General features: G+C 41.3%; 1 protein-coding gene across 1 annotated transcript; it reads right to left on the minus strand.

Moving 5' to 3' along the window:
* Positions 1 to 820: 820 nt before the first annotated feature.
* LOC309549094 (actin, alpha cardiac muscle 2) lies at positions 821 to 27,388 on the minus strand. Its single transcript, XM_082249112.1, has 7 exons — positions 27,223 to 27,388; positions 18,852 to 18,992; positions 15,643 to 15,967; positions 12,528 to 12,689; positions 4,844 to 5,035; positions 4,570 to 4,751; positions 821 to 1,186 (listed from the first exon to the last, which is right to left on the minus strand). Exons 2-7 carry the CDS (start codon positions 18,978 to 18,980, stop codon positions 1,043 to 1,045), a joined length of 1,134 nt encoding a protein of 377 aa, XP_082105238.1. The 5' UTR covers positions 18,981 to 18,992; positions 27,223 to 27,388; the 3' UTR covers positions 821 to 1,042.

Below are 27,388 nucleotides of genomic sequence, written 5' to 3' on the forward strand. Positions count from 1 at the left end.
ATTATCAGAGCCTTTGATAGAGTATTATAGGAATAGACAGGAGAATGCATGTTCATAATAAATAGGGGAGGTCCTAAACCACCCCACATTTATTTCAGCAGGTCTCACTATTCTTCCCTACATCCTCCGTGCTGAGACCATGGCATCAATACTATACTAGGCTTTATTACTGCATAACCTGGCACCAATTCTAGGGGTTATTACTGCGTAAACTGGCACCAATACTAGGGGCTATTACTGTGTAAACTGGCACCAATACTAGGGGCTAATACTGCATAAACTGGCACCAATACTAGAGGCTACTACTACATAAACTGGCACCAATACTAGGGGTTATTACTGCGTAAAATGTTTGCTAAAATTGCTTTAAACCATAAAGATAAAGCTTTTGAGAGTTTTCCTTTCTCAGGACTGAAGCAATACCTGAGGAAGATAGGTTAGTACAATAAAAAGGCATCATTGCATACTGCATTACTCTCGCATTTTGTAAACTTATTTATATATACTTTTTTAGTTTTTTAAGTGGTATGATTTAGTGGTAAAAATTGTGAGTGCCCCCCCAGTTTTGACTGTGGTATCGTATGTGCCCCCCCCCCCAATATACTGTTCCTAGAGTTGCCAATGCAGGTGTTCCTGTGCATGCCTGTACGGGTAGTTCCATTCAAGTCAATTGGGACTCCCAATGTGTATGTATGTATTAAATACAGGTGCATGTCCCTGAACACACCCTGGGTTACCTGCAGGTAAAAACAACCATCACAGGGGACACAGAAGCATGTGTCCTGTGTAAACGAGGCCCTGTAGCTAATAAGTACACAAGTGACATACATGACTCATTTATTGCATTGTGACATTCTTTTGCTTTAGTTCATTGTTTTCCAAATTGTAAAACATCCTATAAATAAATTATAATTTATGTACACTTTACATTTTAGAGTCATAATGTGGCAAAAATGACAGGTATTGTTATCTGTATAATTACATGGCTGTTTGGCATATTGTACATTTTATAAATCCTTTTGAACTGAGACAGAAAATGCATTTAGAAGCATTTGCGGTGAACAATGGATGGACCAGCTTCATCATATTCCTGTTTTGTGATCCACATTTGCTGAAAGGTGGACAGAGAAGCCAAAATAGAGCCCCCAATCCAAACAGAGTACTTTCGCTCAGGTGGAGCAATGATCTATGAGACAAAACAAAGATGTTTATCCATTTTGCTATTGAACAAACTATTACATTTTTCACCCACATGCTGAATGCATCTGAAGATAACACCCCATACATACTGTATATTTTCTAAAAGCAAAGAACCTGGATAAAAAAATTGTTGTTGCAGCATTTTATTATGTTATTTTCACAATATAAGAAAAAAAAAAAAGTACACAAAAACACACTATAATCCCTATTTTTTTAACCTATAAAAGTTAAGAATGTTTTGAGTAAACAGATATCAAATATTACAAGTCTGAAAACTGACTGCGCCTGCAAAAGGGCGGAAAAAAATATAAAATAACCTAGCTTATAACTGATCATAGGCAATATTTTAAAAGTCATTACAGTTTATCAGTTTGAACCTAATCTAACATTTTGTCCAGAATTATACTTACCTGTGACTTCGGCATGCACAGTGACTTAGTCCCCGTTCACACTAAGGCGACCTGTGACCTGCCGTAGGTCGCCTCCCATAGGGAAGCTGCGGACCCGTTCTAATAGGAGCGACACAAGTCGCTCCGACTTAGAAAAAGGGTCCGGAGCTTCTTTGGGGCGACCTGGAGGCGACCGCCATAGACTTCAATGTTATGAAGTCCGTGGCGGCCGCTCCGAGGTCGCGTCGCGCTGCTCGCACCGCGACCTCGGAGGTCGCGGTGCGAAGTAGCGTCGCTTGTATGTGAACGGGGCCTTAGTGTATATGTACTACAATTGGCATTTATGTACAAACACGCATCCTAGGTGTACATATGTTTGTGTGTGCATGTATGGGGGTGGGGCAATGTTGTCCTTTATTTTTTTCATTATATTTTATTATTTTGTAAACACATTTCTATATTCAAACGTAGATTTGTTACACGGGAGATGATAAGCCCTTTATGTGATAGTAAGTACACTGTGGCAAGTCCGTTTTATGGAAACATGTCCCTGTAGTGACGCCAAATAGATTTGCGACAAAAAGTCTCCAAGGGTTGGTGTTAACTGGTGTGGTAAAACATGATGTCACCCCCCTCCTCCAATAATCTTTTTCCCATATAACACAGTATATAATGGCAATAGTAGTCCTATTAACAAAAATCAAGGAGCTATCAACTTAGAATAAAAAATCATATGAAAATAATAAAATCCTGTACCTTCACACCTCAGATCAGCCCTAATTTCTGCAGCTTCACACCTCATATCAGACTCAATTCCTGCATCATTACGTCAGATCAGCCCAAATCCTGCACCTTCACACCACAGATTACCCAATTCCTACACCTTCATACCTTAACACTTTAGATCAGTCCCAATTCTGGCATCTGTAAAATTAGTACTTGCTAATAGCTGGTTAATTCTCAGTCCAAAATAAGGACAGGCAGCTCAAAGAGTCTAACTCAACACCAGGACCAAATCTAGCCTGTCTAATGTGTGTAAAAAATGTCAGCGGGTAGATGATAGGGACAGCAGTTTGTAGGGTATTGTTTAAAGGCCAGTAGGGCAGAGAATGGGAGGTAAGCATGTGAGTGTACAGGGGTCAGCAGGGTGGAGAACAGGGTTCAGTAGGGTGGTCAAGAGCAGCAAGCAGGGCACAGGTCAGTAGAGCAAAGGACAGTGTACAGGGGCTAGCAGGGCAAAGGATGGAGTCAGCAGGGCAGTGTACTGGGGTCAGCGGGCATAGGACAGCATCAGTAGGGCATAGGATGGGGTCAGTAGAGTAGAGGACAGGGGTCAGTTGGGCATAGGACGGTATCAGCAGGGCATAGGACAGGGGTCAGCGGACATTGGACTGCATCAGCAGGGAATAGGAAGGGGTCAGTAGGGAAGAGTACTGGGGGTCAGCGGGGCATAGGATGGCATCAGAGGGGCATAGGATGAGGTCAGCAGGGCATAGGATGGGGTCAGGGGGGCATAAGATGGGGTCAGGGGGGGCATAGGAAAGGGGTCAGCGAAGCACAGAATGGAGTTAGGATGGTCTAGGACAAGGTAGCAGGGCATGGAACAGGGGTCAGTAGGGCAGAGGATGGATTCTCAGCAGAGCTGCTGTTCCCTACACTGCACACAGCTTAGGTTGGATTCTTTTAGACACAGCCTTGATCTGCACAGTGTGTAGCTGCCTGTTGCAGCTCTGTTGCCTTTCCAGTTTGAGGATTTCATAGATCAGGACTGCAACAGCCAGCTACAGACTTTGCAGATTGTCTGTACAAGAATCCAACCTCAACGGTGTGCAGTGTGGGTAGGAGCAGCTCTGATGCATGTCCTGTGTAATTGCAGTCCGAGGATAGGGGGAGGAGCTTACCAACCCGGTCACAGCATGCATGGGGGGGAAGGTGCACCACCCCCTAGATCCAGCCATATTCAACACTTCAGCCGAGTGAGGTTAGTGGGACACTACTATGTTGCCAGCCGCAACCCCAGACCGGCTTTGTTGATGTCTGGCACGCTTGCCGGGGGTTAGAAACCCTTGTTGAGTAGAAGAAAATCCAAGTGACAGGAAGGCTGCACATGCTACCTGGAGAATAGGCAGGGTCACCATTGCGTCCCCTGACACTATGCCTATGGTGTCACCCAGGTGCGGTGCACACCCCCGACACCTCTAAAGCGATGCCACTGTTCCAATCTGCCTCTCCTTCTCCCACAGCTGGGCAGAAACTGACAGATGTGAACCAAGGAGTGCTCATAGAGGAGGACTTTTGGGTTCACTGCATAGATGGGAAATTGTGAGCATGGGAGCCTGAACTGTGGTTAGAAAGGGAGCATGTTAAAGGGGCAACAAATTGCTACTCTGTAAAGTGACCACCCTTATCATTCTACACTGTACCACAGTGTTCTACATAAAAATGCAATAATCAAGGTGATTTGAAATCAGTAAGCTTTTGCATTCATCTTATTTAAGGCTAAGTTCACCTTTGTTTGTTTACCTTTTTTTTTCCTCTAAATTTCAGCTCCCCTATGTACCAATATAGCATCAATGTACTTTTTACAGAAAAACTGCTTTCCATTAATTCTACACAGGCTTACCTCACTCTATTCATAGCTGTTTAAACACACTGCTCGATTACCTCTGCCTTACTTCCTGGTCAGACTTTAGGTCATGACACAGGAAGGAGTTGACCAGCTGAGGTTAGATGATGCAGGGTGTGTGCTAATGAGATGTAAAACTGTTTTATTTTTGCAAAATACGTACATTAATGCTATATTGTTACATAGGTAAGCTGGAATAAAAAAAAAAATAAAATAAAAAGGTGAACTTCGCCTTTAATGTATATTTTTTGCACTACATTAATAGAAGAAAAGGTTTTATGTAATGGGCCATAGTGGAGGAAAGATTGAAACATTTTAATGTTTTTGTGGCAAATACTTTTTAAGATCATTTACCTTGATCTTCATTGTGCTTGGAGCCAGTGCAGTAATTTCTTTCTGCATACGGTCAGCAATACCCGGGTACATGGTGGTTCCACCAGACATGACATTGTTAGCATACAAGTCCTTCCTAATATCAATGTCGCACTTCATGATGCTGTTGTAGGTTGTCTCATGAATGCCAGCAGACTCCATACCTAATAAATTTATACAAATATAGTGTTAGTTTTACTAAACTGTACCATTTTGGTTTTGAAATTGGTACCAGAAAACACACATTAATATTTACCAATAAAAGATGGCTGAAAGAGTGTCTCTGGGCAACGGAAACGCTCATTACCAATTGTGATAACTTGCCCATCAGGCAGCTCATAACTCTTCTCCAAGGAGGAAGAGGAGGCAGCAGTGGCCATCTCATTCTCAAAGTCTAGAGCCACATAGCACAGTTTTTCCTTTATATCACGGACAATTTCACGCTCAGCTGTAAAGTGATGAAAAAATCAAAGATTTCAATTACTTTTACAACTAAACATCACCAGATTGTAAGTTACACACCCTAAACATATCTGTCCTGGCATAAATGCAAGTGTTCAGGCTTTAGTTACTTTGAAAGCAGGTTGCTTATCGAGGGAACCCCAGAGCTCAGACTAGACAAGTCTAGCCCATGGACCCTGGGATCATGGACCAGAAGCCCCCACCCAAGACCTCCCTTTCCTTTTTTTGTGTATGCTTAATCATTTATGCCCTATGGATGTTTTGAAAGCATGCTACTTTGATTGTTTACTGTACTGATTAAGTTAGACTAAAGCAAAATTGTAGCTCCTGCATAGTCAAAAGCCCTTAGGTTTGGTGATGGAATGGACATACCCGACACACAATAAGTATGTTTTTAACCAATTTAGAGACTGCATTTAGTGGAAAAGGAGTAGTGTTTTTAGGATGACAATATGAAGTGATTCAAGGAGGTCTGAGACATGCTTTAAAGGTGACTGAAGCAACTCTTTTCTGCCATGCTTTGACTATCTGGGCTAAAGTACACAAATGGTTGAAATCAATCTTGATGCACAGGTAATGTTTTTGTAATGTCTTTGACCTGTGCTTGACATGTGTTTTCCAATGCATTTATAATGACTGTATATTAAAAAAAAACAAAAAAAAAACACCTTTTTAAAACATACTTTTAATTGGAACTTAACTGAACTGAAAAGAAAATGTATGCTAGCCCATGGCTATTCTCACTGTGGGATGTCTGATGTATAATTTTCCATTACAGATACAGCTAAACAGTTTTATTAGTTTATTATACTGGACTTGTAAGTTCGATATAAGACCATGTGATTTTAATATATTCTTCTTCTTCCGTCGTTTAGTCATGTCCGACTCTTTGAGACCTCATGAACCATAGCACGCCAGACTTTAGTGTCCTCCACTGCCTCCAGGAGCTTGCTTAACTTCATGTTCATTGTTAAGATGATGCTATTTATCCATCTTGTTTCCTGTCATCCTTTTCTCTATTTTCCTTCCATGTTTCCCAGCATCAGGGTCTTTTCAGAGTCCTCTCTTCGCATAAGGGGGCCAAGATGTTCGCGTTTCAGCTTTAGGGTCTGTCCTTACAGTGAATATTCAGGGTTGATTTCCCCCAGGATTTACTGGTTTGATCTTCTTGCAAGTCTCCAAGGGACTTTCAAGAGTCTTCAACACCATAGTTCAAAAGCATAATTCTTCGGTGTTTAGCCTTCCTTATGGTCCAACTTTCACAGCCATAGGTTACTACTGGGAATACCATAGCTTTGACTATACGGCACTTTGTCAGTAGGGTGATGTCTCTGCTTTTTATAATGTTGTGTAGGTTTACAATTGCTTTCCTCCCAAGAAGCAAGTGTCTCTTAATTTCATGGCTACAGTCACTGTCTGCCGTGATCTTGGAGCCTAGGAAGATATAATCTGTCACCGTTTCCATTTCTTCTCCTTCTATTTGCCAGAGCAGCGATGGGAACGGTTGCCATGATCTTAGTTTTCTTAATGTTCAATTTCAGGCCAGCTTTTGCGCTCTCTTCTTTCACCTTCATTAAGAGACTCTTTAGTTCTTCTTCACTTTTTGACATTAGTGTGGTATTGTCTGCATATCTCAGGTTGTTGATATTTCTCCCTGCAATTTAAATTCTGGCTTGTGATTCGTCGATTCTGGCATTTCGTATGATGTACTCTGCATAAAGTTTAAATAAGTAGGGTGACAATATACATCCTTGCTGCACTCCTTTCTCAATTTTGAACCAGCCTGTTGTTCCACGTCCCGTTCTAACTGTTGCTTCTTGACTTGCATACAGGTTTTTCAGAAGACAGGTGAGGTAGTCTGGTATTCCCATTTATTTCAGTATTTGCCACATCCTGTTGTGATCCAAACAAATAAAGGATTTACTGTAGTCAATAAAGCAGAATGTTGGCAATTTGATCTCTAGTTCCTCTGCCTCTTAGAAAATCCAGCTTGTACTTGTGGTAGCTCTCGGTTCACATGCTGCTGAAGCCTAGCTTGCAGAGTTTTCAACATAATCATGCTAGCGTGTGAGATTAGCGCGATCGCATGGCAGTTTGAGCTTTCTTTGACGCTACGCTACAGAATGTAAATAGACTTCTTCCAGTCCTGTGACCATTGTTGAGCTTTCCAAATTTGTTGGCATATTGAATGCAGCACTTTTAACAGCATTATCTTTTAGGCTTTTATATAACTCAGCTGAGATACCATCACTTCCACTAGCTTTGTTATTAGCAATGCTTTCTAAGGCCCACTCAACTTCACTCTCCAGGATATCCGGTTCAAGGTCATCATCGTGGTTATATGGGACATTCAGATCTTTCTTGTTTAGTTATTCTGTGTGTTCTTGCCATCACTTCTTTATCTCTTCTGCTTCTGTCAAGTCCTTGCCATTTTTGTCTATTATCGTGCCCATCGTTGCACAAAACATTCCCTTGATATCTCCAATTTTCTTGAAAAGCTCTCTAGTCTTTCTCATTCTGTTGTTTTCCTCTAATTCTTTGCATTGATTGTTTAATGTATTAGTATTGCAATTAAAGAGAATGTAAACCCAACATCTTATATTCCTGATTTGTTGTACTGCTGCACCATGTACTTGTATGAAAATGTTTTATGTTCCCTGTGTATTGCTTCTTTTGTGTAAAATATTTGCTGTTCCTGCCAGTCCCTCTGCTTTCCTATTAACAACTGACTACACTAGACATTAGAGCACAGCCTGGCCAGTTCCCTAGCTATGCTGGGAACTCAGCCTGCTCTCCTCCAATAATCAGGCTTGTCCTGACAGCCCCCCCCCCGCACAGCCATTCAATGGGATGATCAGTGTAGTGCTGTTTCTCCTCCCCCAGCTCTCTGTTCTCAGCTACAAAAGGAGCTTAGAGATGTGATCACATGTAAAATAGGGGAAAAAAGGTATTTATTTATAGAGTTTTTAAAATTTATACACAATTTAATTTTCAACTGAATGGATTATTTTACAAGGTGAGGCTTAGATACACTTTAAAGGAGTATATTGATGGTTCTAACAATATGAAGAAGAACCACTGTGCGATCCAATCCTGATGCGGCTGGAAAAAAGGGTCATGTGCGTGTTTGGTGCGGATACAGTGCGAATTCAGCCATACAAAGTGTATGGCTGAATTCGCATCCGCACCTCCGATCGCATGTAATGAAGGAGCAGTGCGCTCCGAATTACATGCGATCGGCGCACTCGCAGAAATGTGAACCGGCCCTAAATCTAATCCCATAGATAAAAATACAAGAGTATGCACTTGCCTTTTAAACTGACAACACCTAACCATGATGTAGCAGGGTCAAGATGTTGGCCTCTTAAACTATTGATATTGAAATTATTGAGTAGGTTATTTTCAGTAATGAGATATCCATAAGAAGATGTAAAACTAAAAAAAATATGTTTACCTTTTTACCTGCCAAACGATCTGAACTTTTTTTTGTTGCTTTGTTTGTACACGTCTGTCACACTGCATAGTAAGAAAGATCACTCTGATACTTCCTAGATGACACATATTTTAGACTCACAGATGTGACGATGCTGAGCAATGGCAATGTGTACGCTGAAATAGGATGATGTTCTATCTGCCTGGCCTGAAGCGGATTTATGTAAATCATGGTCTCTACAGAAATATAAATCTTTTGACACATAATCTAGCAAATGTGTTCTTTAACTGTATATTCACTATAGCTGTTTATCAGTAATTCTGCTTAAAGAATGTCCTTGGATTTTTTTAATTTAAAGATTAAAATGGCTAACACGGTTATTAGACATATTTATCCTAATACATTTAATTTGGTTATTTTATTAGTGGGCTAATACAATACAATTAAGTTATTTTTCTTATTGAATTCTTGACTTCATAGGCTGATATCTAACTGCATCAATATTATTTGCCTGCTATAGTATATAGATTAAGTAGTGGGGTTCTTTAGTGCTTGTTCCTTATAATACATCAGCTATTGATTTTGCACATTAGCAAAAATGCAAACAGCATACAATATTATACCTGTACCTCCTACCCCAAGCATTACCAGTGCTGCAAATATGGTTGACCATAAAAACTTGAAATTATATCCTAGTTTAAAGTGGTTGAAAACTCTTGTATTTAACCAGTGAACTGACTAGCATCAGGTGATACACAGAGATTAAACAAATCATCCTACATTCTGTAAGTTGTACCTCTCTATCTGCAGCACTTTCACCTCTACAGCCTTCCAAAGCCACATTTTACACATTGTCCCCCAGCTCTGAAAAGCAGGGGGTGGGGATCTGAAGTCTCACACTGCAGACATCAGTGAGGAGGTCTGTGAGCCCTGACTGGAGCGAAGGTACAGACCCCCCCCCCCACCCCTCATAGTACACGGAACATGAATAGCTATGGCTATCAATCACAGGCTGTGTGCTGGAGCTCTCCTCCCCATCACTAAATGTCTCTTGGAGTCAGAAAAATCTGTCAGAAATTGAAGATAACAGAGTAACAAGACAGCAGACAGAAATCACACTCAGTGCTTTGGATAGCGACAGGTACACAGTATAAAATGATTTGCTTTGTTCATATTTCATGCCTGAGGTTTACAATCACCAATTACATCTGGGTGGTAGTGCTTAAAACCTTTTTTTTTTATTTGTATAGAATATATTTATGTTTCTTGGGGTAAACATACTTGCTTATTACATACAAAGACTGCATCATTTTTTGTACTGCTACACATTGTTGTGCTTTGTTGCTACTTCTTCAAATGCAAATATCTGGGGTTAATTTACTAAAGAAGCAGCCAGGTAAATGTTCAGTTACCCTATTAGATAAGCCTGCATTCATACCTGAGTGTAAGCAGAGTGCATTCCTGGTGATTTTGAAGCTTTTTTACATCTGTACCAAGCTCCAGGCAATGGAAGCAGAGGGGTTCATTTAGGTGCAAAAACCTGCGAACCATGCATATTCACTTGACCGCCGGAAGATTTAACAATTTTTTGCTTTTCGGCAGTGTTTTTTTTTGTAACTGACAATCAAGAATGTTTGGAAATTTTTAGTTAATTGTTTTATCCATGATACAGCCTACACTTATTTTCCTGCACATCAAACTAAAGCCAAACTCTGGGAAAAATTATCCCTTGCAGTGGGGCTGCACAAAAGGTTACTTCTTGAGGTCTAGGGGTCGGGGACACATAAAAGAATATTTACTTACCCAATCCTCTGTGCTGCTAGACCGGTCCTTGCAGCGTCTTCTCCCCCATGCTCTAAAAATTGAAGGTCCTGATGTCATCAAGCCCAATGTAAGGTCCTCAGCCCTGCACTGGATGTGATGATGTCAAGGAATAGTCCACTGCTAGCGCACAGGGTAGCCCCATCTGCTGGGGGAGAGGAGGATTAGGTGTGTAAAAGCGCTTCTCTTTTCCCCTAGACAAAATGAGCAGTGGGGGTGCAACCCTACTGCAAGGGATAATTAAAAAAAAAAAAAAAAAAAATCAGATCAATGCATGTCATGGTCAAATCAGGCCTTGTATGGTTACCTTAAAATGTATCCATGGCCAAAATGTAAAGGTCATTAATTAATTTCCACAAATAAATTCAGTTATTTTTTCCTACTCTTAATAATCATAATGATCTTGAAAAAACATACCCGTTGTAACAAAATCTGGTGCAGCTGTGCACAGTAGCCAATCAGCTTATAACTTCCACTTGTTCAATTAACCACTTGACCTCCGGAAGATTTACCCCCCTTCCTCACCAGGCCATTTTTTTGCGATATGGCACTGTGTTAATTTACCTGACAATTGCACAGTTATGCAATGCTGTACCCAAATAAAATTGATGTCCCTTTTTCCAACAAATAGAGCTTTCTTTTGGTAGTATTTGATCACCACTAGGTTTTTTTTTTTTTTTTTGCGTTGGAAACAAAAAAGGCTGACAATTTTGAAAAAAAAAAAAAAAAAAAAAATATATATATATATATATATATATATTTTGCTTTCTGCTATAAAACATATTCCATAAAAAAAATTAAAATATCACATTTCTTCATAAATTTAGGCCAATGTATTCTGCTGAATATTTTTGGTAAAAAATCCCAATAAGCATATATTGATTGGCTTGCACGAACATTATAGCGTCTGTGAACTATGGTATATATAATGGAATTTTTATTTATTTTTTATACTAGTAATGGCGGCGATCAGTGACTTACAGCAGGACTGCGATATTGCGGTGGACAATCTGAAACTGACACTTTTGACACTTTTTGGGAGCCAGTGACACTAATACAGTAATGAGTGCCAAAAATATACACTGTCACTGTACTAATGACATTGGCTGGGAAGGGGTTAAACATCTAGGGCGATCAAAGGGTTAAATGTGTGCCTAACCAGTGTATCTGTGTTTACTATGTGGTGCTTTTACCAAGGGATGTGCTGGATTTTATTCCAGCACATCCCCGCTGACAGGACCGAACTCTGCCTTGTTTATATAGACAGAGCGCTGTTCTGTCATTCTGCTCGCCAATGGATGTCCGCCCACACCCACCGATTGTCTTGTGCTTTGACTTATCACAGCACAAGCGGCCAGGTACATGATCTGGCACAGGAGAGTCACTTTGCTGCCGCATTACGGCGTTAGTGGATATGCAAGTGCTTTCATTGAAGTCTAGGGGGCCTAAAAATGCTAAAATAATAGCTGACATAGTTTTCTGAGTGTAGGGTGACAGAGTAGAAGTGTGAACCGGGACAATTGGAAAGAATCTGATTATGCATGCGGAGCTTAGTTAGGCATAGGGAAACAAGCTGAAATAAGGGGAATAAGGCTCTTTTCCCCTCACGCATTGATTTTTAGCAATGAAAAATCCAATTTTTTTATAATTTCCCCTGGTTGGGTCATAAATTGAAGAAGCTAGGTGAAAAATTGTTGGCCAAACAGCAACTACATCCTATCAAATGCTGTCACTGTTCTGGGTATTCGCACAGGTGCTGTGGCTTTTTCAATCGAATAGCAGACATTCTTTTGTCCATGCTGTTTAGTGTGAACAGAGGAATCTATTTGATCTACCCTTGACAGAATGAGAGAAATTCAGGCATGTATGGCTAACATAAAAAAAACACTTTCCAAAGCAAACAGTTTCTATTCATAAAGTAAATCAACCACTACATAAGACAGTCTTATGTTTGGATGATCTCTCATCTCAGCAGTTAAGCGTTGCTGCATGTGCTATTTTACCCTTTCTCTAGTGGCAAATCCTATAAATATGTACATTCAATCATTTTATATTCTAGAAAAGAAAAACACAACAGAGCAAGCATCTAAACATGTATGCATATCCAAAATATTACATTTATATCTCAAAACATGTGCTCTCTTCAAACACACTTTACTTGACTGTTAACTTATAACTAAAGCAGATTTTTGTTGTACCATTATAGTTAAGTTAAAAAGCATACCAGTTGTAACAAAAGAATAACCACGCTCTGTAAGGATCTTCATCAGATAGTCAGTTAAGTCACGACCAGCCAAGTCAAGACGCATAATGGCATGTGGCAAAGCATAACCCTCATAAATGGGGACATTGTGGGTTACACCATCACCGGAGTCTAGCACAATACCTAGAGTAAAAAGTATTATAATTTTGCATTAAATAACAAAATGTTTACACAACTTTAAAATTATGCAAAGTATTTGACCATATGTATATACTTTGTACATATACATGTAGCTATCAGACAAAAAAGTAGATGGGGATTCAGCACAGAGAATTTTTTTAGAACTCATTCAAGCCTTGACAATACCATGTGTTTACTGTAAACTTCAGCCGACCCTGCTGACTGGCACCCTGAGCATCGAGGTGTCCGCCGGCAGGCTCTGTCTGCTTTGAAGTATATCACATTGGATGTATGCATAATACAACTTGTTCTGTACACAACTGTTCCCATACTATATGAAGGTCTAGTACCTCATGTAATATTATATCTCATACTGTCGACCGTTTTCCGGTCTTATGTTCAATGTAGATTTTTCTCATCTGCTTGTATCACTAGATGTTTTTAAAGTGTTTGTTTAATAAAAAGCAATTTTATGAAAATTTAGTGCCCGAAATCCTTGTCTCCCAACCTTTCCATATCCAAAGGGTAGGGGTGCCTGAAGCTTTTGCTTTGTTCAAAGGGATCACTTTTTTTAAGTTTGATAATTGAGAGTTTTACATGAACAGACAGACAATAAGGGTTACAACCGCAACCAAAACCAGACTATGCCTCCTAAGGGCTCATGCGCATTGCAGCTCAAAGAAGCTGCTCCTACAGGCTTTTGAGCTTCTAGAGCTCTTTTGAGCATAAGCATTTTTTTTTTCACAAACCCTTCCCTCGGCTCATTTTTCCAATTTTTTTCTGTGTGTTTTCAAGCTTCTTTGAGTATTTTAATGCGCTTTTGCCCTTGTTCACGCATTTTTGGGCTCTTAGGCGCCTTTTCTGCTCGAAAGCTTCTCTCAAAAAAGCGCGTTTGTGGGGGTTTTTTTCTGCCTGTAAGAGCAAATGCCTATAAACCCCTGAAAAAGCCATAGTGTGCATGGACACATTCTGGAGGGGAGTTTCCAGGTAGAAAAAATAAGAGCTCAAAACAGCTCAAAAGCCTGTAGGAGCAGCTTCTTTGAGCTGCAGTGTGCATAATCGGTTAGAGCGCGAAAATGCGTGGAAAGGAGCGAAAGAGCATGACAAAACTCAAAGAAGCTCGAAAACAAGCTAAAATGAGCTCAAATAAGCTTAATAAAAACGTGCAAAGAGCTCTAAGTCTCACAAGTAATATATACATATAAGGAAAATACAGCTTTAGCGTTTAAACACTACATACAGCAGGGAGATAACAACATACATTATTTCACTGAGACATGTGGGAAAGAAAATGTCAGCAGTATAGACTTATCTCATGAGCCTAAAGATGCCAGAGTTAGAGGGCTGGATATCCAGCTATTCCACAATTTATCAAAGAGGAGAGGTTGCTTTCGGAGCTTAAAAGTAAGCTTATACAGAGGTAAGCTATTATTAATCAGTTGAAGCCAGGTGGTTACAGTGGTTCGTGAGGTCCCCTTCCAGCTCAGGAGATTAGTATTTTTGGTGAAAAAATATAAGATGCGAAATAATCGTTTAGTGTGTGCAGAAACAGATACTTCACCAAAAATACCTACTGAAAAATTTTTAGGATGTAAAATATTAGGGACACCCAGGACAGTTGGATAAAAAGGAATCAACTTCCGATCAGAATGAAGAAACCGATGGACAGGACCAGAAGCAAGGAATGAAATCAGCCTCAGCTCCACAACCTGTAAAGCACTCCTGGGTGGAGCGCAGTCCCACCTTACACATTCGATAAGGGGTGAGAGGACTATGATGAAATATCTTTATCTGTATAACTCTATGCACAAATTCAGTCCAATCATCATTAGTGAACTGAATATTCAAAATCAGCCCAGCGGGCCTTTGCAGCTGCAAACCTTGGGTTAGAATCAGCCATTAATTACAAAGTAGTTTTGGGAGATCAATTTGGAATTATCTGAGTTTCTGAGTAGCTTCTCTATTGGGGTCATCTGCAGTGGAATCGAGAATGAGACAAATTGTGCTCCCAGAGCATTGCAAAGTTGAAAATAAAAAAAAAACTAAGAAAGGGGGGGAAGACTGAAGTCGTCTCTCAGTTGGGTAAAGAACTTAAGGCACCACTCAGTGTATAAATGACAGAGGTATTTAACACACTGACAATCCAGCACTGTGGGTGAGGGATCATGAGCAATTCATTCAATAGGGGGTTATTCCAAAGCGGATTGTTAGGAGACGGGGCCCATGTGTCTTTATAGAAATGGGTCACTATGGTAGTAAAGAGAGACAGTGTAGTTTGTAGCCTTGCTGTTCCCGGACTGGCTGGTACTTGTCTTTGGTATATGATATTGTGCAAAGTCTTGAGAGAGGAGACTATACCGGCTTCAGTGGTGCAAAGGGATCAGTTTGACGTAGGTGACAAGCTTGAACAAGTATTGTATAATTTGCTAAATAAGAATCCCTATTTGTTAGATAGAGTGCTGTGGGTAAGGTTTAGTAAGTGGTAACACCTCCTTAGTATGTCAAGTGTTGTATATATGAACCTATTTAGTAGCGAACTACTCATATCTCCATTTCTACTGCATGGTGCAAGTCAGTAACTAACAAAGGGCAGCAATGCTAGAGGTTGCTGTATTACCGGCTAAAAGGTTATGGTTACTGTGCTGTATATATGTATTACCTATATAGAGTATATATATATATATATATATATATATATATATATATATATATGTGTGTGTGTGTGTGTTATTATCATACAGGATTTATATAGTGCCAACAGTTTACGCAGCACTTTACAATGCAGAGGGGGTACAATTACAATACAGTTTAATACAGAAGGAATAGGAGGGCCCTGCTAATGGAGCTTACAATGTTATCAATGTTTACAATGGTATGTATTGAAACATATCCGTTTTAGCATCTATAAGAAAAAAGCATTATTCTTTGGCTAAAGCAGTTTATCTTTTTTACTCACCAGTGGTACGACCAGAAGCATAGAGAGAAAGCACTGCCTGGATTGCAACATACATAGCTGGGACGTTAAAGGTCTCAAACATGATTTGGGTCATCTTTTCCCGGTTGGCCTTGGGGTTCAGTGGAGCCTCAGTAAGTAAGGTAGGATGTTCTTCTGGGGCAACACGCAACTCATTGTAGAAGGTGTGATGCCATATCTTCTCCATATCATCCCAGTTTGTGATGATCCCATGCTCAATTGGATATTTCAGAGTCAGGATGCCCCTCTTGCTCTGGGCCTCATCACCTACATAGGAGTCTTTTTGACCCATACCAACCATGACACCCTGAAAAAGGACCAGGAAAAATAAGATCAGCACAGCTGAACAGATTTTATCCATGGCATACATGATGTCTAGATTGGCTACTATGCACTGTGTGGATATTTTACCTCCATAAGTCTGATTTTTATCATTTTAATATTTTCTGAATAATTACATAGCTAGTCTGGTTGGAATAAGATGGTTCAATCGTAACAAAAAAAAAAAAAAATCAGCTGAAGACATTGTCAGGGGGACTACTATGATTTTTTGCAGTGATATGTAAAAAAAAAAAAAACTGTGGTCAGCAGCATTTTACCTCATTAACTAAGCTAGGAAAGTGAACAGCCTATTTGCCTTAATCAACCCCAATTTGTCTGAACACATCCAATAATTTTAATGTGTAGCCACTGACCCTAGTGACTTGAAAGGGCAATAATCACCTCTTCTATTTTGATGCTTGATATGGTTCTTCCACTTAGAGTATACAGGTTGCCTGTTTGTAGTTCCTGCAGCTCTTGATTCTAGGCACACCCTCCTTATCCCCCTAGGTTCTTTCTAGGACATTCTATAATAATTGGCCTTCTTTGATTGGTCAATCAATTCCACTTCTGGAAGCTTCTATCCTCTCAATTATGAGCATTCTCAAGATTGAAAAGTTCTAGAAACTTTCAATGTCCCACCCCATGTATCTCAGATTAGGGCCATTTGTTTGAGAATGGGACCCAAGCAAATACTTTTGCTTTTGATCAACTAAATAACATTAACTTGAATTTAAGCCAGATTTAACTAGTTAAACCCAGACGTTTTGTTCTCTGGGTAGAAGTGTATGTTAATTTGTAAATAAAGTTAGTTTGAAGTCCACTGCTAGTTAAAATAGGCCCCATATATTTATGCACATAAAAATGTATTATATAATCTACTCTTTTTGTAAATCATATGAACATTATGAAAGTTTTACAATGATTGAAAGAAGAAAGGAAGCTATATACATTCCAGTTTTGTTTAACCACTTTACCACTGGTCACTGTGCTGGTACTGCGGCAAAGTGGCTCGTTAAGGTCTGGTGACGTAGACCTATGTCACCAGACTCTCCCCTCTCTCGGCGGCGCGCATGCGCCGCCGGAGGCTCGCTCCCGCTGTATTCAGACACAGCGAGATCGGGCCAGGGGAGGAGAGCCGGTGATCACCGCCTCTCTTCCCCGATCGTCGGGGATCGAGTGAGGAAATCCGCCCACTTGTGTAAACAAAGCGGCGGATGTCCTCTGTGACAGACAGTGACAGATTACAGGATTCAACATAGCTGAACCTGCGATCTGTGTCTCTGTCACACAACCCCTGCCCCCCACACACATCAGTAAGCGTGAGGCATACATTTAACCCCTTGATCACCAATAAAGTTAACCCCTTCCCTGCCAGTGTCATTTTTACAGTAACAGTGCATATTTATAGCACTGATTACTGTAGTAATGTCACTGGTACCCCCAAAAGGGTAAAAAAATGTCAGTTAGGGGTCCGATCTGTCCGCCGCAATCTCGCAGTCCCTCAAAAAAAATCGCAGATCGCCGCCATTACTAGTAAAAAAAAAATAATCAATAAAAATTACAAATCTTTCCCGTAGTTACTAAATGCAATAACTTTTGCGCAAACCAATCAAAATATGCTTATTGTGATTTTTTTTACTAAAAATATGTAGCAGAAAACAAAGTGGCCTAAAATGTTAAAAAATTTTGATTTATAAATTTTTTTGGGTAATGTTATATATCATAATGTAAAAAATATTGTTTTTTTTTTTTTCAAAATTGTCGCTCTTTTTTTCAAAAATTAAAAAATCGCACAGGTGATAAAATACCACCAAAAGAAAGCTCTATTTGTGGGGAAAAAGGGACATAAATTTAATTTGGGTACAGCGTTGCACGACCGCGCAATTGTCCATTAGAGTAACGCAGTGCCGAATCGCAAAATATAGCCTAGTCAGGAATAATGTAAATTCTTCCGGTCTTAAAGCGGTTAAAAATACGCTCATTGAGAATTTTATTGTCAAAGACATGTAGCTAAATACATTTGGCCTAAATAGATGACAAAAATTTAATATATTGGATATTTTTTAACTGTCAAATTAGAAAATGTCAATTTTTTCGCAAAATTTTCGCTCTTTTTTTATTAATATCGCAAAAAATGAAAAGCACAGAGGTGATGAAATACCACCAAAAGAAAGCTCTGTTTGTGGGAAAAAAAGGACGTAAATTTTGTTTGGGTACAGCGTCGCATGACAGCGCAATTGTCAGTTAAAGTTGCGCAGTGCCAAGTTGCAAAAAGTGGCCTGGACGTTAGGCAGGAAAATCCTCCGGGGCTAAAGTGGTTAACGAAAAAAAAATTGCAAGGACTTTAGCAAATGTATTTGGAGATTCGTGCTCTTTCTCAAACTGATTTCTAAATGGGAGGGTCTACCTTCTTAGTAACAAAAATTTCCAGGGGTCAAATCCCTTTTAGTAGGGAATGTGCATTAGCCAGAATCTTACCAAAAATGAAACTTGTAATAAGGAAGATGACTGAAATGTAATTCATATCTGAGTGTGGTCCTCTGAGAAAGACAATGAGACGATCAAAAAGCATAACATAAGATTTTTGTAGACATACCTTAGGTTTACCATATTGCAGGCAAGCAACAATCCAATTCTTTGTTTAAGAAAATGACAGGGCCTACAGATAGTTCATTTTAATAGCAATAAAATATGTAACAACTTTGTTTGGCAATTATATGTCATTTATTTTTTAAGCAAATGTAACGTTTTCTTTTAAGTATTCTATAAATTTCATAACACTACAATCTGATTGCACAATCCATCTTAAATGTGTTGCTACCTTATTGGAAATGAATTGAAAGCCCTTTCAATACTTCTCTACATACCTGGTGACGGGGGCGCCCAACAATAGATGGAAATACTGCTCTTGGGGCATCATCTCCAGCAAATCCAGCTTTTACAAGCCCGGAGCCATTGTCACAAACAAGTGCGGTAGTCTCTTCATCGTCACACATGATGGTAGCTTTCTTTAAGAGTAAAAGACAAACATTACCAACATTATAGATACATGCAATAGTGTATAACAAATAAGGGCTGTTAATCTAACGGTACCTCTGTTAGGTTACCAGTCCTTATTTGTTATACACTACTACAGACATTATACACTACATACACTAAGTATTTTGCCATCTTGGACTGATCTTGAAGCAATATCAATTGGCAGATTTGGATATTTTCAGTTGATTTTTATTGTTTTATCCAAGATACAGCCTACACTGAGGATATTTTCCTGCACATCAAACGAGAGCCCAACATCGGGAAAAAGTATCCCTTGCAGTGTTGCTGCGCAAAGGGTAATTACTTGTTGAGGTCTAGAGGACACATAAAAGAATATTTACTTACCCGATCCTCTGTGCTGCTAGACCGGTTCCTGCAGCATCTTCTCCCCCGTGCTCCAAAAGCCTAAGGTCCTGACACCATCAGGCCTAATGTAAGGTCCTCAGCCCTACACTGTATGGGATGATGTCAAGGAACAGTCCACTGGTGGAGCACAGGGTAGCGCCATCTGCTGGGGGAGAGGAGGATTGGTTTTCGCAAATGTTATAGCATCTACAAACTATGGGATATTTTTATTTATTTTTACTAGTAATGGCAGCGATCAGCGACTTATAGCGGGACTACGATATTACGGCAGGCAGGCAGTCAGACACTGACACTTTTTACCCACATAACGACCGCCCACCGCAGATATACTGTGGCAGGCAGCCACTGCTGGGCAAAGTGACGTAGGGGTACGTCACTCGCTCAGCCACCTGTGGGGAGCTAGCGCGAGTGACCGGTGGCTCCGATGGCCGCCGGACACTCACGATCTCCCGCTGCAGAGGGAGAAAGACAGACGGCTGATGTAAACACAGCTGTCTGTCCTTCTCCCTTAGATAATCCCAGAGGCTATGCGATCCAGCTATAAAGGATCGCATGTCTCTGTGATGATCTAACAAGCCACGCCCCCTGACAGTTAGAATCACACCCCTAGGGTAACACTTAACCCCTTGATCACCAATAAAGTTAACCCCTTCCCTGCCAGTGTCATTTTGACAGTAACAGTGCATATTTATAGCACTGATTACTGTAGTAATGTCACTGGTACTCCCAAAAGTATCAAAAATGTCAGTCAGGGGTCCGATCTGTCTGCCGCAATGTCGCAGTCCCGCAAAAAAAAATCGCAGATCGCTGCCATTACTAGTAAAAAAAAATAAACAATAAAAATGACAAATCTTTCCTGTAGTTAGTAAACGCAATAACTTTTGCGCAAACCAATCAAAATACGCTTATTGCAATTTTTTTACCAAAAATATGCAGCAGAAAACAAATTGGCCTACAATGTTAAAAAATTTTGATTTTTACATTTTTTTTTGAGAATTTCATCTAAAAAAAATGTGAAAAATATTGTTATTTTTTCAAAATTGACGCTCTTTTTTTGTTTATAGCGCAAAAAATAAAAAATCGCACAGGTGATCAAATACTACCAAAAGAAAGCTCTGATTGTGGGAAAAAAAGGACATCAATTTCGTTGGGTATGACCACGCAATTGCCCGTTAAAGTCACACAGTGCCGAATCGCAAAATAGTGCCTGGTCTTTGAGCAGCCAAATCTTCCGGGGCTAAAGTGGTTAAGGACCAGTGACACTAATAAAGTGATCATTGCTAAAAATATGCACTCGCACTGTACTAACGACACTGGATCAAAGGGTTAACAGTGTTCCTAGGCAGTGTTTTAGTGTCCTGTGGGTAGTGTAGTTTCAACTGTATATTTAACAAACCAAAGGGAACAAATAGGAGAGGTTAATTGTTCTTCTGGCCATACATTGTACAGTTTTTTTCTTTAGTTCAGCCAGGCAGCTGAACAAAAAAAAAAAAACTGTACCAATTTCCCATCCACACATTCGAGGTGGATGTGGGAATCGTCCCTGTTTTATTGTATTTTGATAGTGGGACTCCCGCACCATTTGAATACATTAGAATACACTGATCAGTGCCTCAGCCCATTTTCAAGCAAACATTTTTCAGCAGGACCATTCATGAGAAGTCTATCGATAGATTAATTACTCATGAAGTGAACGGACATGGAGCTAATACTGTAAAACAGTAGGCTGCTCTTAAGCCGGCCATACATTGTTTTAAATTTTGATGCATGAAGGCTTCCTGCTGGCAGAACACAATAGTGCGGGAGGACGGATTCTCCCCTCAACACTGACTGTGTTCATGGGGAGATTGAGCAATTTTCTTTCTCTCTAAAGAGAAGATTTTCAGGGATCGCCTAAAAGTGGATAGAGATAGCTGAACAGATTGGGGTAGGGAATTCTAAAGAATTGTAGAGGCTCGGGAGAAGTCCTAGAGGCAAGTATGAGAGGAGGCGATGAGGGAGCTAGAGAGAAGGAGGTCTTGGGAGGAATATCTTTGCAAGTTATTCTTAGAATTTAGAATTTTTCACATAGTGTGATACCTTTTAAACAACTTTTATCATTTTATTGATGCTGAATAAAGTTGTTTAAATGTTATTACGCTATGTGAGCTTTTTTTGGTATTTATATACTCATCCTGGGTTTACTGATTGGAAGGTGAAGGAGTACTACCCTAAACATGTGTGATTCCCATCTGTCTTTTCAGGATGTATATAGCACCAATGGTTTGTACAGCATTTTACAGCAACAATTCAATTCAAGAGGGTTAGGAGGGCCCAGCTCCTGAGAACCCACACATTAATAGGGAGGGGCAAATGCATCAAAAAGTAAGAACTGTGAGGGAAGAACTGATGGGAGACATAAAAGATTCAGTTGTTAGCCGAAGGCAGGATAGGTATCCCTGAAAAGATACTTTATCAAGGACCGGCTTAAAGTGGACAGAGTAAGAGATAGCTGGACAGATTGGGGTAGAGAGATTCAGAGGACAGAAGCGACTCTGGAGAAGTCCTGGAGCAGAGCATGGGAGGAGGAGTCAAGAGAGCTGAAGTGCAGGAGGTCTTGGGAAGAACGGAGAGGGCAATTTGGGTGATATACTGAGACAAAATTGGTGATGTAGCTGAGGGCAGATTTGTAAAAAGCTTTTTATGTTTATATTTTAAATTTTATTCTACATCTACGATAGGCATGCACTTCTGGTAAGATTCAAATAGTGGTGGAAACTTTAGAAACTACACCCCATTGGACTATAATATATATATTTTTTATGGAGTGTGTACATAAATTTGTAATTGTGATATTGCCACATTTTGTAGTACTGTCAGGTAACTTTTTGTTCACTTCTTTTTGGGAGTATTTTGATTCTTTATGCTTTCATTTATTTTAATATTCAGCTCTGTATAAATTTGTTTAAGGGTCTATTTAAAATAGCAGCTGTGACATCCACTTTATTCATTTATAATAGTTGAGTAAGAGCCGGTTCACACTGTCGGCTCTTACTCAAAAGGTGGTTCACAAAATACAAAAAAAATTGTATTTAGCCTGACTGAATTACAGTAATAATAAAGGAATCTCCGAGCTGGCCCACTCTTGCCAGCTCTGGCTGAGACTGAGTCAGCTCGTGCAATATTGAGCTGGCCCACTCTTTTCAGCTAAAACAGCTTCAACTCTGCTGGGAAGGCTGTCCGCAAGGTTTAGGAGTGTCTCTATGGGAATGTTTTACCGTCCTTCCAGGAGCGCATTTGTGAGGTCAGGCACTGATGTTGGACGAGAAGGCCTGGCTCGCTGTCTCTGCTTAAATTCAACCCTAAGGTGTTCTATCGGGTTAAAGTTAGAGTTGAGGTGCAGGCCAGTCAAGTTCCTCCACCCCAAACTCGCTCATCTATGTCTTTATTGACTTTGGTTTGTGCACTGGTCCAAATCAGTTGGTTGGGGGGGGGGGGGGAGATATGGTGTGGGGTTGTCTATCAGGGGTTGGGCTTGGCCCCTTAGTTCCACCGAAGGGAACTCTTTAGGCATCAGCATACCGAGACATTTTGGACAGTTTCATGCTCCCAACTTTGTGGGAACAGTTTGGGGTTGTCCCCTTCCTGTTCCAACATAATTGCGCACCAGTGCACAAAGCGAGGTCCATAAAGACATGGATGGGCATGTTTGGGGTGGAGAAACTTGACTTGCACAGAGTCCTGACCACAACTTGATAGATCATCTTTGGGATGAATTTGAGCAGAGACTGCGAGCCAGGCCTTCTCGTCCAACATCAGTGCCAGACCTCACAAATGTGCTACTGGAAGAATAGTAAAACATTCCCATACACACACTTCTAAACCTTGTGGACAGCCTTCCCAGAAAAGTTGAAGTTGTTATAGCTGCAAAGGGTGGGCCAACTCAATACTGAACCCTACGGACTAAGACTGGGATGCCTTGAGGTTCATGTGCGTGTAAAAGCAAATGTCCCAATACTTTTGACAATATAGTGTGTGTGTGTGTGTGTGTGTGTATGTATATATATATCCCCTTCCTAAGGTATTTGTTTGTTTTATTACATTAGGGATCTGAAAAAATTATGTCAGCTATCTTTTTAATTAATAATACAATTCTCACCTGATCTACCATTTAAAATATATATGTTACTATACTTCTTACAACCTAACATTTAACTCAATGTATGAATAAGAGTGAAAAAAAAGCAACATCAATTGATCCAACTGCTAGCAGCATGCTTTGGCTATCAGTACTGTTGACCAACATGTGGTCCTGCAGTGTCTATTAAGCCTCGTACACACACACCGATTGTTGGCCGACCAATCGGCCGTCTTTTGTCCAGTGTTGTTGTGTTGGTTGGAATGTGCCTAGACTGCACACGAATTTTCTCGGCCAACAAAAACCAACTTCAGAAGTGATGTCATGTTCTGGTTGACTTTCCGTGTGTTTTTACTTCTCTGAGCATGCCCAGTCTTGCTCATCTGATTTTTGTCTGCCGAAATCTGTACTGACTGAAGAACAATCGGCCGTTCTGGTGACGGCCAACAAAAATTTTATAGCATGCACACCAGATTTTGTTCGGCCGAAAAGTCCGAGTCGGTTGTCGGAAGCATCATACTAACAAGCAGACAATCGGCTGATCGGATGTTGGCCGAAAATTCACGGCCAACAATCGGTGCGTGTGTACGAGGCATTACTCTTGATTATGTTGAGTGCTTTACAAGCACAATCATATATTTTCCTGTAACCTGCAAATAAAGTATTGTCAGTGCTATGAAAGCACACAATTCCAAAACTGCAAAGAACGTCTATGGTTGGGATTCCTTTTTTATTTGTTGAGGAATTTTTTTTTTTTTTTAGGTTGCCTAATTATCCACAATCATTGCATATTGAACTATGGTATTCTGCCGTTGCTTTAGCATACACGATTATTATACAAAACAGTTATAACTTATCTATCTTAGCATTATTTTCTGCTAGTGACGTTCATTTAACTTTCCATTCTCATTCATCTTCAATCATAGCTTGTTTCATTGCTTCTTTTGTGCGAGTAAGGTAAATGAGAAATTCTGCTGTCCCTCAGTGTGTACCTCACTGGCATCCTTGTGGGGATCTCATTGCCATCCTTGTGTGCATCTCACTGCCACCCTTGTGTGCATCTCACTGCCACCCTTGTGTGCATCTCACTGCCACCCTTGTGTGCATCTCACTGCCATCCTTGTGTGGAGCTCACTACCATCCTTGTGTGGATCTCACTGCCATCCTTGTGTAGAGCTCACCACTGCCATCCTTGTGTGGAGCTCACCACTGCCATCCTTGTGTAAATCTCACTGCCATCCTTGTGTAAATCTCACTACCACCCTTGTGTGCATCTCACTGCCATCCTTGTGTGCATCTCACTGCCATCCTTGTGTGCATCTCACTGCCATCCTTGTGTGCATCTCACTGCCATCCTTGTGTGGAGCTCACTACCATCATTGTGTGAATCTCACTGCCATCCTTGTGTGGAGCTTACTACCATCCTTGTGTGGATCTCACTGCCATCCTTGTGTGGATCTCACTGCCATCCTTGTGTGGATCTCACTGCCATCCTTGTTTGGAGCTCACTACCATCCTTGTGTGCATCTCACTGCCATCCTTGTGTGGATCTCACTGCCATCCTTGTGTGCATCTCACTACCATCCTTGTGTGCATCTCACTACCATCCTTGTGTGGATCTCACTGCCATCCTTGTGTGGATCTCACTGCCATCCTTGTGTGCATCTCACTACCATCCTTGTGTGCATCGCACTACCATCCTTGTGTGGAGCTCACTGCCATCTTTGTGTGGAGCTCACTACCATCATTGTGTGAATCTCACTGCCATCCTTGTGTGGAGCTCACTACCATCATTGTGTGAATCTCACTGCCATCCTTGTGTGGAGCTTACTACCATCTTGTGTGGATCTCACTGCCATCCTTGTTTGGAGCTCACTACCATCCTTGTGTGGATCTCACTGCCATCCTTGTGTGCATCTCACTACCATCCTTGTGTGCATCGCACTACCATCCTTGTGTGGAGCTCACTGCCATCCTTGTGTGGAGCTCACTACCATCATTGTGTGAATCTCACTGCCATCCTTGTGTGGAGCTCACTACCATCATTGTGTGAATCTCACTGCCATCCTTGTGTGGAGCTCACTACCATCCTTGTGTGGATCTCACTGCCATCCTTGTGTGGATCTCACTGCCATCCTTGTTTGGAGCTCACTACCATCCTTGTGTGCATCTCACTGCCACCCTTGTGTGCATCTCACTGCCATCCTTGTGTGGAGCTCACTACCATCCTTGTGTGGATCTCACTGCCATCCTTGTTAGGAGCTCACTACCATCCTTGTTAGGAGCTCACTACCATCCTTGTGTGCATCTCACTGCCACCCTTGTGTGCATCTCACTACCATCCTTGTGTGCATCTCACTACCATCCTTGTGTGGAGCTCACTACCATCCTTGTGTGGAGCTCACGCCATCCTTGTGTGAATCTCACCGCCATCCTTGTTTGCATCTCACCGCCACCCTTGTGTGGAGCTCACTACCATCCTTGTGTGCATCTCCCTACCATCCTTGTGTGAATCTCACTACCATCCTTGTGTGAATCTCACTGCCATCCTTGTGTGGAGCTCACTACCATCCTTGTGTGGATCTCACTACCATCTTTGTGTGGATCTCACTACCATCCTTGTGTGGAGCTCACTACCATCCTTATGTGGATCTCACTGTCATCCTTTTGTGAATCTCACTGTCATCCTTGTGTGGATCTCACTGCCATCCTTGTGTGGATCTCACTGCCATCCTTGTGTGGATCTCACTGTCAACCTTGTGTGGATCTCACTGCCATCCTTTTGTGGATCTCACTGCCATCCTTGTGTGCATCTCACTTCCATCCTTGTGTGCATCTCACTACCATCCTTGTGTGCATCTCACTACCATCCTTGTGTGCATCTCACTACCATCCTTGTGTGGATCTCACTGCGAACAATGGCGGCCGGTTTGTTGGGGGCGCAGGGGCGCCACCCCCCATCCATGCGTCCGGCCCCCTTATCTGCATGCAGGGGCACCGGACGCATGGAGTTCAGCTGGGCGCTGCATTGAAGGAGGCATGCACGCTGGGCACTGTATTGAAGGGGGCATGTATGCTGGTCACTGCATTGAAGTGGGCATGTACGCTGGTCACTGCATTGAAGGGGGCATGTACGCTGGTCACTGCATTGAAGGGGGCATGTACGCTGGTCACTGCATTGAAGGGGGCATGTATGCTGGTCACTGCATTGAAGGGGGCATGTACGCTGGTCACTGCATTAAAGGGGACATGTACGCTAGGCGCTGCATTGAAGGGTCATGTACGCTGGTCACTGCATTGAAGGGGGCATGTACGCTGGTCTCTGCATTAAAGGGGGCATGTACGCTGGTCACTGCATTGAAGGGGGCACGCTGGTCACTGTGCATTGAAAGGGGGCACGCTGGTCTCTCTGCTTTGAAAGGGGGCACACTATACCTTAATTACTGAAGGCCCCGTTCACACTTTTGTGACCTCAAAGTCACGCAATTTTTTACAGCGTTTTTTTGCTGCAAAGCAATGCCTATTACATTTTTTTGTTTGCGCCAACCCCCACCCCCCCAAAAAAAAAATTTCGAGCAATAGCTGCCACTGCTGCCATCCTTGTGTGGATCTCACTGCCATCCTGGTGTGGATCTCACTGCCATCCTTGTATTTTTTCTTCCTACAAGTTTCCTTCTTGCTCTGTCACTCTGAAAGAATCTGCTTCGTTTTCTTACCTTGATCTCCGGTCTGTCTCAGGCAGTGCTGGCTGGGGGCTCTTAGCTATCTCTCCAGCTCGCTCGGGTTACGGTCCAGTATAAAGGGTATGCGTGTATATATATAACCCATGACCCTTCGCTGCCACCCTTCCTCCTCATGATCTCTTTCTGTCTACCCATATTA

Source organism: Pelophylax lessonae (assembly GCF_965119305.1).
Source record: "Pelophylax lessonae genome assembly, chromosome: 3".
In the NCBI taxonomy this organism is placed as follows: Eukaryota; Metazoa; Chordata; class Amphibia; order Anura; family Ranidae; genus Pelophylax; species Pelophylax lessonae.